This window comes from Ornithorhynchus anatinus, chromosome 4 (assembly GCF_004115215.2).
Source record: "Ornithorhynchus anatinus isolate Pmale09 chromosome 4, mOrnAna1.pri.v4, whole genome shotgun sequence".
NCBI classification, from domain to species: domain Eukaryota; kingdom Metazoa; phylum Chordata; class Mammalia; order Monotremata; family Ornithorhynchidae; genus Ornithorhynchus; species Ornithorhynchus anatinus.
Genome location: NC_041731.1, coordinates 15580954 through 15597493, shown reverse-complemented (window position 1 = coordinate 15597493; position 16540 = coordinate 15580954). Strand labels below are relative to the sequence as shown.

General features: G+C 41.3%; 1 protein-coding gene across 1 annotated transcript in view; it reads left to right on the top strand.

Annotated features, from left to right (window-relative positions):
- ABCA13 (ATP binding cassette subfamily A member 13) overlaps window positions 1–9379 on the top strand; it is a 247710-nt gene extending 238331 nt beyond the window's left edge. The window contains exons 63-65 of the mRNA XM_039911957.1: window positions 5948–6053; window positions 8551–8688; window positions 9112–9379. Of these exons, the coding sequence (XP_039767891.1) occupies window positions 5948–6053; window positions 8551–8688; window positions 9112–9207 (340 nt within the window). The 3' untranslated portion in view covers window positions 9208–9379. The remainder of the gene's footprint in view (window positions 1–5947; window positions 6054–8550; window positions 8689–9111) is intronic.
- Window positions 9380–16540: the final 7161 nt, after the last annotated feature.

Genomic DNA, 16540 nt, shown 5'->3' with positions numbered 1-16540 from the left:
TTAAAAATAAAATGAAATGTGCAAACATTCTTATGTTGCTTCTGTCCAGACAGCATTATTTTTGTTCCTGCTCTTTTGAAAAAAATCCTTATCCTTTTCAGAGACAATACCAGTCTGCTAGCATTGTGCTTTCAAATAAGCTAGTTCAAAAATAGAGGGAGAGCATACCTCGTGCTTTTGTTCCCAGTTCTTGCCCCTGCCTGTTACGGTCTTTGGTCTGGCTTGTAAATTTGAACGCAAGTGATCAACCTGACAATCTTAGAGCAGGAAAAGGAGAGGAGCTGTTAGAAAGATCACTTGCAGGTGACACAGGTCCATGGAGTTAGCATTCTGATGTAGAAGGCAGAGTCACGTTGAAAAATTTAGAGGAAAGTTTGGTCTTTTGATTCTCACTTGGAAACATAACTGCCCAGCTAGCGATCCTGCTTTCGTCCAAGTCTAGGGCTGTGTGGTGTCTGCAGAAGGGTTTGCACTATGTAGCTGGGGCAAATTCAAATGGAAGTGGTATTAAAAATGACCTTGGCCAGATGTTCAGTTTAATGAGCCTAGGACAAGCCTTAGTTTTGTGTGTTTTTGCAGTGGATTTTGGAAGAAAAGAATCCCCGGTATGAATGTAGCATTTTCGAAGTATGGATTCCCCATACGATAATCATAGTAGAACTGGTACTCTTGAAGTTGAATTAGTAGAAGCAACTACCTGTAAATAAAAACATTTTTAAAGTCTAACATTTATGATGGCAGGAAATTTACCAAAGACAACTGTGTTGAGAAGAATCCAGGAGTTAGATGATTCCGTGTGCTTAGTTCACCAAAGAGATGTTGATTCAGGGAGGGAACTTAGATCACTGAAGGAAATATGTTTAGGACAATTTACAGTTGGAGAAATCTATCATGATTTCAATATTAGGAACCTAAATGGAATTAATAAACCTATAAATAAACAAAATGCTTAACACCCTTGAAGAATGTATGCAGACAGTTTATCTACAGGAAACTCATTTGCTGAGTCTAAAAAGGCATCAATCAAGTTACAGAGTTTTAGAAAGCATTTTCTCAAGCTTCCTCTTTTTAAAGCAGAGCAATTTCCAATCATTTTAAACAGAAATTTACCCTCAAATTACCTCTGATAGAGTTGGAAGAAATACATTAATTTAAGTGAAACTTCATGATAAAGAAATCACAATTCTTGGTCAATTTTCTACTAGTTTAAATATGTAAGATTGAGAGTCCTGGGAATAATGACCAAATATGAAAACACAACTTCTGTTTAGGAAGAACTTTCAGTGGACTCCAGCTTCACATATTAAGAATATGTAAGGATAGAATTACTGGCAACTCTGATTTTCTCGAATTGTCTGACCACCTGAAATGCCAAAGAATGTTTAGATGGAAACATGCTGAGTATTCATTTTCTGCCATTACATTAAGTTTAATGTCTCAAAAAGTATATCTCAGATGTCCTAACTCTTACAACCCATGGATTGCCCATTTCTGGAATATTCTCTAGGATTAGACAGGAAAGAATATTATCATTATTACTATTACTATTATGATTATTTATGGTATTTGTTAACTACTGCTGTAAGCACTGGGGAACTAGGTATTGATTGGCTAAGTTGGATAAAAATCAGAGTCTCCAAAGGTATTTTGTGGCTGCTTCTCATTTAGGTTCAAGGAAAGGAATATGTAGGAAGCTGATTCCTCATCTCTGTGAAATTTGATGTACTTAAGGAAGCACCCAGGACTCCCGGCAAACATGCAAGAGAGTGGCATACTAGGCCATTACATGACCACTTGCTTCTATCCCTTCTGCCTTGTCCATGAACTTGGATCTGTGACCTTTGGGCGTTTGATATTTACTTGACCTTCAACTCCTCAGCACTTGAGTACATATCTATAAATCATATATTATGAATTATTTATTTAAACTAATAATAATAGTAATCATGGTATTTGTTAAGTGCTTACTATGTGCCAGGCATTGTACTAAGCTCTGGAGTGGGTATGAGCAAATCAGGTTGGACAGAGTCCTTGTCCCACGTGGGGCTCACAGTAAATGAGGTGACTGAGGCACAGAGAAGTTAAGTGACTTACCCAAGGTCACACAACAGACAAATGGTCCAGCTGAAATTAGGAGCCAGGTCCTTCTGTCTCCCAGGCCTGTGCTCTATCTACTAGACGATGTTGCTCACTGTGGGCAGGGAACTCGTCTATCAACTCTGTTGTACTTTTCCAAGTGCTTAGTACAGTGTTCTGCACACAGTAAGTGCTCAACAAATAGGGGCTGGTGTAATTTGGATGATTCAGCCTCACCATCAGGCTGGCTTTCCATACTGTTTCCACTTTCTTGCTGGGTTTCTTTCCTATGCCCATACAACCATCTCGGAGCAGTTTTCTCACTGGGCTGTCATATTTTCCCACCCAGCCCTCTACAGTTCCACTCTGGCTTGGCATTACAAAGAGAAAACCTTGCCAAAGCCTACAGGAGAGAAGCATAGATTACTCTGTTTCACATCAGTGTATGTAAATAGCTAAATGAAAGAGTATATAGGAAAGAATATTCTCAAATCAAAACTAACAAATTGCTGCTGGGATAGCTGAGGAGAAACTCAAAAGAGGATCTAAAGCTTCAATTTAAATCATTTCTTAGAATTGATTTGATTTGGAGGTGCATGATCAAATTGGATAACCCCTTAGACTGTAAGTTTTTTGAGTGTGGGATCCATGACTACCTGATATACTGCACTCTCACAAGTGCTTAGAACTGTGTTTTGTTCACAGAAAGCACTCAATAATTATTTTCTCATACGATTCTACCCTCTCAGAGCAAAAAGGAAAGATTTGAGATACAGACCAGATTTGGGATACCCTCCCTAGGGTATGATAAGTAGGACACAGGAGAGAGCTCTAGGGGATGGAATTTCTGGAGGCACTGTATGATGATGGTATTTGTTTGTTAAGCACTTACTGTGTGCTGAGCACTGTTCTAAGCGCTGGCACTTATATGGCACAAATACTCCCATGCACAAGTGATTGCAAACAGAACATTCATCCTCCATCTGCCTTTATCATTCCAGCTGTTCCCACTACAGCAGGGGACACTGCTGATGTTCTAGGCTGAATCTTGAGAGTTCCAGAATGGCCAGAAATGTGTTAAAGTAATGTTGGTAGTTTCCAGTTTCGGTGTCAGGAAGTACAGAGTAACAGCTGCCCTTTCTAAGGAGAAAGAAGAGGAGGAGAGACATGTGTGTCCTCCATCTCTGCTGCTGCTGCTGTGTTACCATTTCCACCACAGCTGTTTGGCCCCTGCCCCCTATCACAGATGAAAATGAGTTTTTAATGGGTCCTGCCAGAGGCTTTTTTAATTGCTAAGAAGGGATGTCAAAAATCCAAGACCATGTCACCTAATGAGGGAAGCCTGGTCACAGGAACCATAGAAAAAGGAGCAAAGAACAAAAAAGATTGACCTGAATTGGTTAATCATTTCCCCTAATAGAAATTGCCCAACATTTCTGTTTCTTACCTAATTTTACCAAATAGGTTCACTATCATTTGCCCAAGAGTTAAATTGTCTTAACATGAGGTCTTAAAATACATGAAAAAGATGCAAAGGACCTGCAATCAAAAGCAAAGCAGAATTTGAGTGCTGGGAGTTGTGTGTTGATGGAAGAACAATAAGATAATACTTGTAGATGCTTATTTCATAATAATTTCCCACTGCTCTCTTTGATGGAAATGCAGCAAAGTGGCTTGGGGAGTAAATACAAAGAGTATTGAAATGTATTTAATTTGACTGGCATAAGACAACTCTTCAGGGAAAGGGGCATTTTCATTTTTACCAAAGTCCTCCTTGTTTGGACTTCCCATTTCCGTAGATTCTCAGGCTCTCAGGGGAGGGAGATGTTATCCTAGACCAATGTATTTATCCATCTGCTTCCCTTTGGGCTGCAGAACCTAAACTACCCAGATATACAGTGGATGAAAGTGGCATTGGACCACCCAAATAATTAATGACTTTAAGAAACAGGTGTTTAGGAAGCTATCTTCACCGAGGATCTAAAATAATAATAATAATAATGTTAGTATTTGTTAAGCACTTACTATGTGCAGAGCACTGTTCTAAGCGCTGGGGTAGACACAGGGGAATCGGGTTGTCCCACATGGGGCTCACAGTCTTCATCCCCATTTTACAGATGAGGGAACTGAGGCCCAGAGAAGTGAAGTGACTTGCCCACAGTCACACAGCTGACAAGTGGCAGAGCCGGGATTTGAACTCATGACCTCTGACTCCAAAGCCCGGGCTCTTTCCACTGAGCCACGCTGCTTCTCTGTATATCTAAAAGTATATCTACTCTCTCAACTCAGTTTGAATCTCACTGACAGTGAAGCTCTGCCTTATTTATATTCTTCCTAATTTTCTCCCTAGATGGGGGAACACAAGCTAGTGGAGATCCCGAGGGAGTTAGCCCCACAGAGTTCCACTGGGAGAGAAGAGATAGCCTTACCCTCCTCAGTGAGCAGGGATGCTAGCCCACAAAAGCCTGATTCAAGTGGAGAGTGGGAGAGGAAGTTTGTTTAGTTACACTGATGTTCCTAAAAATGATTAGGCTGTGACCCCTGTGTGGGACAAGGGATTGTGTCCAATTTGATTAACTGTCTCTTCCTCAGGGCTCAGTACAGTGCTTAGCAAGTAGTAAGTGCTTAACAAGTGCCTTTATTATTAATAATAATGGGGTTTATTAAGAACTTACTATGTGCTAAGCTATGGCATAGATACAAGATTAGATCTGACACAGCTTCAGCTCCACATGGGGTCCACAGAGTCTACGATGGAGGGAGGGATTGCAGTTATCATTCCTATTTATTTCATAGATAAGAGACTGTGGCCCAGAGAGGTAAAGCAACTTGTTCAAGGTCACAGAATAAGTCAGTATCAGAGCCAGAACTAGAACCGAGATGTCTTGCCTCTCAGGCCCTTGTAGTTTTTTTTCTCTACTAGTCCATGTTAACTTTGAATCGACTGTAGTATTTACTGAGCTTTTGCTATGTGTTAGACTGTTCATTCATTCATTCGTTCAATCGTATTTATTAAGCACTTACTGTGTGCAGAACACTGTACTAAGTCCTTGGAAAGTACAATTTGGCAACAAAGAGACAATCCCTACCCAAGAGTAGGCTGATAATCTAGAATGGGGGAGACAGACAACAAAACAAAACAAGTAGACAGGCATAGAGCATCAAAATAGATAAATAGAATTATAGATATATACACATCATTAATAAAACAAATAGAATAATATGTACATATATACACAAGTGCTATGGGGCAGGGAGGTGGGTAGAGCAAAGGGAGGGAGTCGGGGCGATGGAGAGGTGAGGAGGAGCAGAGGAAAAAGACAGTTATCAGATTGGACAGAGTTGGGAGCTCATGATCTATTTTATCTCTATTTTAAAGATGAAGAAAATGAGGACCAGAGAGGTTAAGTGATTTGCCTAGGGTAACACAGCAGGCCGGTGACAGAGCAGGGACATGAATCCAGTTGTCCCTACTTCCAGTCCTGGGTTCTTTTCACCAGGCTTCACTGACTCCATGGGTATGCTTTTCTCTATTCTCCGTGATTCCTAATGTCAGATCTTTACTCCAGGAGCTGCCTACAGACCAGAGAATAGAATCATTGTTTCTTGCCAAAGCCACCTTCACATATAAATAGAATTGGTGTTTATTCTTATTTCATCTTCATTGTCTGTATCCAGCTATTGCATTGTCCAAATACAAATCCAGTAGCAGTAAGCGAGCTAATGTGAACTTAACAGTGAATCCCAGTAACTTAAATATCAGTATGGTTAGTAATAGTTTCTTTCATTAGACTTTTTCTATGAAAAGAAATTGAGTTTTCAATCCCTTTAGTGGCCTCTGAATTGCTCTGATTTTTCACTCCACATTCAGGTTTGGACACGGTTATACAGTCAAGATTTGGCTTAGCAAAGAAATATATCAGCAGAATACCATCTCTGACTGTCTGAAGCTACACTTCTCGGGAATCCAATTGAAGGTATCGATGAAATTCCAGGACGTTGTCCTAAATTGTTGTTAACCTGACTTCTGGTAGAAAGATGGTTTATAAATCTTTGTGTCCTACTTTCTTTATGTGTGTGTCTCTATGTTTGTGTATGGATGTATGTATGTATACCTGTCTTCCCCATTCCTCCTCCCTCTGCCCTATTCCCTCAATTTTCTGGGTTTCACAGCTACTCAAGTCACAGTGTATGAGGTCATTGTGTCTGTGTTTCCTGGGTGTCGTAAATAGTTGACACTTTTGACGTCTAGTAAAAGAAGGTATTTCTTAGCAGGATCCATCCAATATGGTCCATTTCTAGTCCTTGGGTGTATCACACACACAAAACCGATCTCCACTAATATGATGTAGTAACACATATTTTGATCCTGCCGTATTCACAGACTCTATGATCAGAGCTGGGGTAATACCTGTATTTTCCTGGGGCTAATGGATTTCACAGGGTCCTCCTGGTGATGCAAGATGTCATTATGTCACCCTTTATATGAAGCTATTCGAGCCATCTCTCTGGTTTATGCAATTATCGTTCATCTGAGTGTCTCCCCAGCTCTACTCTAGGCCCTCTGCACCATTCTCCTAGATCAGGGAGGACTCATCTAGACAGTAAGTTCACTGTGGGAAGAGAATGTGTCTGATGTTATATTATATTCTCCCAAGAGCTTAGTACAGTGCTCTGCATACAGTAAGTGCTCAGTAATTCCAATTGACAGACTGACTGATCAAGGGGGCATTATGTCCTTGGCTTGGTTCTTACTAACTCCTATTTCCCTTTTATGAGCATTTGCTAAGTCATGGTACTTTTAGTTAGTGCCAGTGGTAATGATAGTATTCTGGGCTTGGGGCGAGTGCTTTCTCTGATCATAGCTGGGGCAGTTCCACCAATGTCAGCTCCTTCATAACCAAGGGTTTAGGGGCAGAAGAAGGTGAGGAAAGAAAGGTCATCGGATGCTACCCCACTCTGGATTCTCTCCCTACTGCTCTTGGGGTTCTCTCTCCTCTTTGCTTTGCCCAAGCTCAGCCAGGGACTTTTGAGCCATTTTTCCTAGGTCTGGGAGTCCCGAGGGTCTGGGGACTATTCATTCAATCATATTTATTGAGTGATTATCGTGTGCAGAGCACTGTACTAAGTGCTTGGAAAATACGTTTTCAAAGACTGGGAGTTGGGGCTCCTGAAAAACTGGGGGGACCATGGTTCCTGAGATCCTCCTGTGCCCTGGGCCTGGCAACAGGCCTGACAGATGACGGGCGGGAGGGAGCTGTGCCACAGGAAGGGGAGTGATGGAGGGAAATGGCTGCACTTGAGGCCGTTTTTTGGGTGGAGGGGCAAACAGAGGTGGAGTTGTGCTGGAAGCTTGCTCATTTGAAGGTCTCTTCTTTAGTCTATGGCCCTTGGGTTTCAGCCCCAGGAGATTTTGCATAAATCTGGCCCTATTTACATTTTATGGATCGTAGATTTTGTGGTGTATTAACTAAATGTGGAAAAACTTTGATTGCTAAGCAAATTATGCAGATTTTATATGAAGGGTAAATGAATGCCTTAACCATGAGGAATAGTCTAGTAATGATCGCTGTGGTATTTGTTTAGTGCTTATTATGTTCATTCATTCATTCATTCATTCAATAGTATTTATTGAGCGCTTACTATGTGCAGAGCACTGTACTAAGCGCTTGGGATGAACAAGTCGGCAACAGATAGAGACAGTCCCTGCCTTTGACGGGCTTACAGTCTAATCGGGGGAGACGGACAGACGAGAACAATGGCAATAAATAGAGTCAAGGGGAAGAACATCTCGTAAAAACAATGGCAACTAAATAGAATCAAGGCAATGTACAATTCATTAACAAAATAAATAGGGTAACGGAAATATATACAGTTGAGCGGACGAGTACAGTGCTGTGGGGATGGGAAGGGAGAGGTGGAGGAGCAGAGGGAAAAGGGGAAAAAGAGGGTTTAGCTGCGGAGAGGTAAAGGGGGGATGGCAGAGGGAGTAGAGGGAGAAGAGGAGCTCAGTCTGGGAACGCCTCTTGGAGGAGGTGAGTTTTAAGTAGGGTTTTGAAGAGGGAAAGAGAATCAGTTTGGCGGAAGTGAGGAGGGAGGGCGTTCCAGGACCACGGGAGGACGTGACCCAGGGGTCGACGGCGGGATAGGCGAGACCGAGGGACGGTGAGGAGGTGGGCGGCAGAGGAGCGGAGCGTGCGGGGTGGGTGGTAGAAAGAGAGAAGGGAGGAGAGGTAGGAAGGGGCAAGGTGATGTAGAGCCTTGAAGCCTAGAGTGAGGAGTTTTTGTTTGGAGCGGAGGTTGATAGGCAACCACTGGAGTTGTTTAAGAAGGGGAGTGACATGCCCAGATCGTTAGCGACTTAACAAATACCACCACTATTTGTGACATTGTTTTTAAAATTTAAGAATTTCATGCTACTAGTATTCTCATGAATGGTCATACTAATTCCCTATCTTTTTTTTTCCCTTTCAGAGTCAGCACCTTAATTCATTGGAGTATCAAGTGCCATACACATGGGGCCGCTTAGCAGAGCTGTTCACAGTTCTAGAGAACAAGAAAGTTTTCCTGAATATCAAGCACTACTCCATTAGCCAAACTACTTTAGAACAGGTATTGTGCTAGGGTCATTCATTGATTCACAGTTTTGTCAATTCTCTTTGAAGATTTTTGCTCCTAGTGAGTAATATTCTCATAGTGCCAAAACTAAGTTAGAAATATATGCTGTTGTCACATTGAAAATTAGTTCAAAGGTTGACGGGTCCACTCATCTTTAATAAACACCTCCTCCACAATGAGTGCTCACTGAATCAAGTCAGAAGTCTTTTCTGCTTACTTAGAAGAAATTGTTTTTGCCCCTTGGTGAAGGCATGGAGGCTATTTGCAAGACCGTGTTATTGAAATCTTGCAGAAAAATGTCTCCCCAAATTCCATAATGACAGACCCAGCTTGATAAATTTGGTATAGATCTAAATTTTGTTTTTGAAAGAGTGAAATGGTAAATATTCTATAACTTTGGTCCATTATGTCTTACAGGTATTTATTAATTTTGCTACCCAGGAGCAGGAAAATCGGCAACGAACTCCTGATTCTTCCACCAATCCATATCATCTTCACCATTTACCGATTTAGATGCTGAGACAATCCTGAAAAAAAAAAAGATTTTTGAAGAAAAATAATTTTTCAATCAGAGAGTATATGGTTTAGAATCAGAGAAAAATAGCCAGATTATGTATTCCCCTTCAATCAATTTGAATGTAAATATTTCACTAATGCCCATATATCAACATAGAACTTAATCTAAAATGCCATGATTTATAGATCTCTCTGTAGCTCTTACAGATAATTTTCTTTCTAATCAAAGTCAAAGATAGAAAACTGTCTTCTCAAGGCAAAATAATTCCCAGTAATAGCTTGTATCAATATATGTGATGACACACAGTGTTTGTATTGCACTGTTTAAATGAGATCCTTGTTGAATGCTCCATTAATTCAGCCATATGCCGTGACAAGCAAAATTTACCTTTTTATTGTTCTAAGAATGCTGTATATCATATAACTGCTTTGCATTAAAGGGCTTATTATTCTGCCTACAGTAGTATTGAGTATATTTAACAAGTCACATGAATCATGCATGAAAGAGAGTTTTATAGGCCAATAGATGATCATATTTTTGGGGGGAATTGGGTAAACTTTTTGATGACCTGTTTTGTTTTCCTTGGTTCGCTTTTGTCACATCAAAAAGTGCTTCTAATTAATGATACACAAGTAAACTTCAACAAGCCTTCAGATTTGGCCAGCATCCTAAATGGATTCAACCTGAAGTTTTCATAGTAAAATATGACTATAATATGGCCTTTACGAGTTGTATCAACCTGGCAATGTTGACACTTCATTTTCAAATCTACCTGGATAGTCTGAAGTTAGATAAGAATAAAACTCCAGGAAGAAAATATCTCTGTCTTGCTTTAGCCACGTGATGTTTGGAATGTCTATGTACAGTGACTTATTTCATATTTTCTATTTCTTTGTTTCAGTTATAATAATCACACTGTTTCCCTTGATTTAATATGAGCAATGGCATACTGGGTCAGGTGGATGACTCTTTCAGCCCTGTATTCAGTCTGTGACAGTAGCGACTCGATTTTTGAAAGAATTTCCTTGACATCCATCAGAATCAATCAATCAAGGTGTTTATCTAGCTCCTTTTGTGTGCAGAGAACCATACTAAGCGCTTGAGAGGTTATAATTGAATTAATAGACATAATCTCCACCACCAAGAAGCTGGTGATGGATCTCTAATGTTCCCTTTTGTATTTCCATTAAGACCCCTCTTCCATGAGGTTATCTATCTGAAATCTACTGGTATTCTATTGGTCATGTATGCAACATACACTCTTCAGGAAACAGTGTCACCTTTGGTTTGTTTTGGACCTGCAAACTTGGTTTCATTGAATTCCTCTTCAGAGCCAATGATGTTTTCCTTGATACCATGCTGTACCAAGAAGTGTAACTAAAATGATAAGAGCTCTGCCTTAGGTTCTCCAAGCTAATCAAGAATAATTTGGAAGCCTGTATTTCTCACCTGTATTTATAATTCCTTAGAAAATAGTTGGAACATGGATGACAAATGATTCCCAATTTACATTCTCAGTACCAAAAATGAAAGCATAATTGTTTTTTTTAAAGTCCATAAATATCTTCTATGAAATATGAATGCATCTATACAGTTATGAAGAAAGTAGAAATGCTTTACCGAGAAAGTCTGGTGACAGACTATGCTCTCTGCTTATTCTTTGTGTGCCATCATATGGGTCTTCGGGGACCCAATTTAATTGGAGAATGAGAAATATGATGATTCTCCTGATCTTTTATAGTTTGAGAAAGCAAAGTTTAATAGAGTGCCTTCCCTTTCTGTGGCAACTTTTTATGCATTCGAACTAGTGAATTACAGAATTGCAAGTCTAGAATCGTATCGAATCATGTCTTTATAGGTAGTTTTTATTAAAAACAATACAGACAAAAATTACTGAAAGTGGCACCGGCACAAGCTGGACAAAAAAGGGTCAACTCTTATGTTCATGCTAACAAAGCCATTGAATTTATAAGGCAGGCAGGCGAGTTATGCTTTGGAGTTAGCATTTGTGGTTTATGGTTAAGTAGCTGAAAATTTTGACCCAACCCTACTTCCCTTTGAATGACTTCTGGTATGACTGGAGTAATTAATGTCATTCTGACAGGTGTTTACTTGAATTATAGTCATTTATCTTTCAATGCAAAGTTTTAGAAAAACTATTCCAGAATGAGATGAAGATTGAATAACAGGAGATGTATTTCCTGACAAGTGAAGGAAGGCTGTTTCTCTGCAATGAATAGCCTCTTCTGGGTAAGAAAGAGTCAACAAGTCCACAAGTTGGCCCCAGGTGTTGAAAAAGGAAACTGGCCTCTTTTTCTAATTTTCCTAGGACTTTTAAGAACACCCATTTCTAATCCAGAATTAGAATCTAAGAATAGCACTATTAGGTAGATTTGGTAGTCATCCTCATAGAAGTGGTAGCTGAAGCCAAGTGAGCAGATAAGGTTGCCATGAAAGAACCATAGAATGAGAAAAGGGGACCCAGAGGCAATATAGGAATCAGAGAGCAAAGGTGAGAAGAAGAAGTTGATTAATAATAACAATAATAATGATAATAATGATAATAATAACAATGATACTTGTTAAGCTCTTACTATCTGCTAAACACTGTTCTAAACACTAAGGTAGATAAGGTTAGGTTGGACACAGTCTCTCTCCCACATAGAGCTCACACTCTTCATCTCCATTTCACAGATGATGTAACTGAGGCCCAGAGAATAAAAACTGTGGTATTTAAGCACTTATTGTGTGCCAGGCATTGTATTAAGTGGTGGGGGAAATGCAAGTTAATCAGGTTGAACACGGTCCCTGACCCACATGGGGCTCACAGTTTTAATCCCCATGTTACAGATGACGGAACTGAGGCACAGAGAAGCGAACTGACTTGCCCAAGGTCACACAGCAGACACGTGGCAGAGACAGAAATAGACCCATGACTTTCTGACTCCTATATCCACACTCTGTCCACTCAGCCCCACTGCTTCTCCAAGGTAAAGAACCAGGTAGAGCCATGTCACCGAATCCAAGAACTGACACTCATCCATCAGGCATTTGGTGGAATTTATTGAGCTGTAGGTGCCGAGCACTGTACTAAGCACTTGGGAGAGTACAATGCAACAGGGTTGGTGAACACGTTCCCTGCCCACAGTGAGCTAGATTATTTGATTTTGTTTGATTGACTGAGAGATTGGGTGCAGTAATAGTGGCTTGCGCAGTGTCATTCACCCTCAGCCAGCCAAGCTCCTGCTGGGGCAGAGAGTGCAGATTGGGAGTAGGATAACAGCACCGTTTTGCGAACTGCAAGCCAAGGTGTTTTATGTTCAGGACCCTGGGGCTGATGCTTTGCGCGAGTCGCCCCATTTGAAAGGCGGTTGTTACGGTAGCCACTGGAATCTTGGCCGTCGCTCTGGGGCAGCTGTATTTCAAGATTCCTGCTGGCCCCTTTCAGCTCGTGGAAAATCCCAGGTAGCTTTTCAGTCAGGCCATGGTTCCTCCTTGGCAACCCAATCTGCTCATTTGGCTTCAGCTACCACCTCTATGAGGATGACCACTAAATCTGCAACTGATGACACTGCCCCAGTGGGCAGCACTAGAATTCCAACCCAGGTCTCTTGAGAAGCAGTGTGGCTGTGTGGATAGAGACCGGGCCTGGGGGTCAGAAGGACCTGGCTTCTATTCCTGACTGTGCCACATGTCTGCTGTGTGATCTTGGGGAAGTCACTTAACTTCTCTGGGCCTCAGTTCCCTCATCTGTGAGGATCAAGAGTGTGAGTCCCATGTGGGGCAGGGACTGTGCCCAACCTGATTAATTAGTATCTACCCCAGTGCTTGGCACATGGAAGTTAACAAGCATCAAAATGACTATTATTTCCCTTGGATGATGAAGCTTTCTTTGCATATTATGCTAGCTTATTATTATTTTGGAACAACATGAAAAATTGAAGAATAAGCCTTAGCCCTATGCGAGAACAGAGAAAGCATTCAGTGATAATCCTTCTACTCCGGATGTTCAGAGGGTACCCATGATAATGATGATATTTGTTAAGCACTTACTATGTGCTGAGCACTGTTCTAAGCGTTGGGGTAGATGCATGCTAATCCGGTGGGACACAGTCCCTGCCCACATGGGGATCACTATCTTAATGCCCATTTTACAGATGAGGAAACCGAGACACGGAGAAGTGAAGTGACTTACCCAAGGAAACACAGCAGACAAGTGTTGGAGCTGGGATTGGAACCCAGGTCCTTCTGAGACCCGGGCTTGGGCTCTATCCACTAGGCTATGCTGTTTCCCAGGCCATGCTGCTCATAATTTATCAAGGAACCAACCAGCTAGTCAAAGATGATGCTTAACCTGCTTCAAGAGGAAGATTAACCTAAGAGTTCATCATTCTACCTAGAGATTAAATAGTTCTTTTTATTGATTTAGCTTGTTGTAATAAACACAAGCCACTCTTCAATCCTTGTTTTAGCATGTCTTTATTCCATCTGAGTAGTTTTTCATTATATGAGGAGTTCTGCTCTTAAGATTGTGAGAAATTATTCTACAAGTATAAATATAGATTGCTTTGATGTTTGAATCATTTTATTTCTTTGTATTCTCAATGCAATAAAATTGTTAGCAAAAAAAAAAAATAACATCAGGAAATGCATATCTAGTCATATGTGAAGAATAGTGTAACATCTTCAATTTCTTCATCCTGTTTAGAGAGGCCATATTGCACATGAATGATCCAAAATATTAGGAAAGAAAACTGGTGAGTTACTTTTCTTTTACAAAAAGCCAGATCTTCCCAGGAGACTTGGTCCTCAACAAAATGGAGTGCATTTAATATTCTTTAAATGTGCTTTCAACCCCAGCGTGTTCCGAACAAAAGAAAGCACTGAAATTCACTTAATTATAGAAGCAAGCTGGATATCTAAAGGAGAGCGTTCCACGTCTGGAGAGTCTTTTCCTTGAGGTGATCCTTCCTTTGCTGAGGTGAAGTAGTTCTGGGACCCAGTGGGGCTTATCTCCACATGATGGCCACTAAGGAGGCTGCTATAGATGCAGATCTGCCCACCGATAGGTTTGTTCTCTTCTTTCCTTGCTTCAAGTGAATGCCCTGGGAAATGTGGGGTGCCTCTCTCAGAACCCCAACCTACCACCCCTGATCTGGGTGGCTCAGTGGAAAGAGCCTGGGCTTCGAAGTCAGAGGTCATGGGTTTGACTCCCGGCTCTGCCACCAGTCAGCTGTATGACTGTGGGCAAGTCACTTAACTTCTCTGTGCCTCAGTTACCTCATCTGTAAAATGGGGATTAACTGTGAGCCTCACGTGGGACAACCTGATTACCCTGTATCTCCCCCAGCGCTTAGAACAGTGCTCTGCACATAGTTAACGCTTAAGAAATACCAACATTATTATTATTATTCCTGGGGATTGGGCCAGGGGGATGCTAGAAGAGGTGAAGTCTAGAACCCTGGCTCCCAGGTCCAGGAGAATTGGGGGTTAATGAGTGGTCTCTGTGAGGATGGTCCTGTGGTGGAGGGCATCCTAATCATCCTACCCCTGCCCCACCCCCTTCTCTGGCAATGCCAAAACCAAACTTTAGAACACTTGAGAGAGGGAATCGTACCTCATTAAAGCTGCCTCCCAAGCAATCAATCTTGAACATTTTCCAAAGTAACGGTATCTAGGTTCCTAAAGTCGATTGGGTTCATGGTTCAAGTTATCTTAAGATGGAGGGGCAAGGGGGGAGTTGGTTGTGCCTTTACAAGTAGGGACAGATCTCACAGCCATATTGAAGGATGGTCCCAAGACCTTGTAGACCTTCAGCTTGTTATGGAGCTTGTTGCTACATTGGGCCACACTCTTAGTCCTCTGAGGGCTGTGTTGGTTGTTTGCGTTTGGTTTTCTAGACCTTCTTCCATCTATGAATTGGCAGAAAATATCCTGCCTGGGTTGTAATAATAGAAGGAGTAGTTTTCTTTGCTTTAGTAATAGTAATAATAATAACGATATTGGTTAAACACTTACTATGTGCCAAGCACTGTCTAAGCACTGGGGTAGATACAAGGTAACCAGGTTGTCCCACGTGGGGCTCACAGTCTTAAACCCCGTTTTACAGATGAAGTAACTGAGGCACCAAGAAGTTAAGTGGCTTGCCCAAGGTCACACAGTGGCAGAGCCGGGATTAGAACCCACGTCCTCTGACTCCCAAGCCCGGGCTCTTTCCACTAAACCACATTATAGTAGTAGTAATAGTAATAATAATGGGGTATCGATAGTTATTAAGTGTTTTTTATATGCAAAGCCCTGTGCTAAACATTGAAAAAAAAATGTACATGTAAAAGATAAATTCTCTGGCCCTCCAAAGGCTTACACTTTCAAGGTAAGAGTAAAGTTGGGTAAGGGTTTCTTCTTCAAATGCCGAGTCGTTTCTGATCCAAAGCGACTCCATGGACACACTCTCTTCAGAACGTCCCAACATCTGCCATAAATTCATTCTAGTATGTGTGTATCTGTAGAGTTTTGGCTTGGGGACAGACATAATAGGAATGTCGGCATAATATAAACTGCAAATAATAGCTGTGGTATTTGTTTTGCTGGACTAGATACAAGAGAATCATAAAAGAAAAAATTCAGAGTCCAACCAGTCTGGTCGTCAAGAGGCCTTGTAGGGGCTTCAGGGTGCTGTCCCTCAGGACAAAAAATTCAAAAAAAATTCAAAAACATTTCAAAGAAAGTTTGAAAATTTGTTGAGGCTGCTGCTGCTGCTAACATCCTTGTGGTCCAACGTGCACAGGGCATGTCGGGAGTGGTGGCCCTGAGTTTTCTGAAGAGAAGGAGGCAAGCGTAATCGGAGGTTTCAGTCAGCATAATCCAAGCAGCTCTAAATGGCAGGATTTGGTGACCACTTTGACTTTTATATTGCTGATGAAAACTTGATAGGTTTGTAGGGTTTCCCAAGTGTAGGCTATGTGACTTCTGTTTTCTTTACACTTTTAGTTAATCCCTAGATCTGGGCGGCACTAAGAAATTAATTAGCACTTCATAGTGGACAGAGCATGGGCCCGGGAGTCAGAAGGTCTTGGGTTCTAATCCCAGTTTCACCAGTTGTCTGCTGTGTGACTTTGGGCAAGTCACTTTACTTCTCTATGCCTCAGTTACCTCATACGTAAAATGGGGATCAAGATCGGGAGCCCCATGTGGGACAAGGACTGTGTCCAACACATTTTGCTTGTATTTACCCCAGGGCTTAGTACAGTGCCTGGTACAGAGCAAGTACTTACCAAATACCAGAATTATTATTATTATTGGTAGTCGTGGTATAATTATAACAACAAT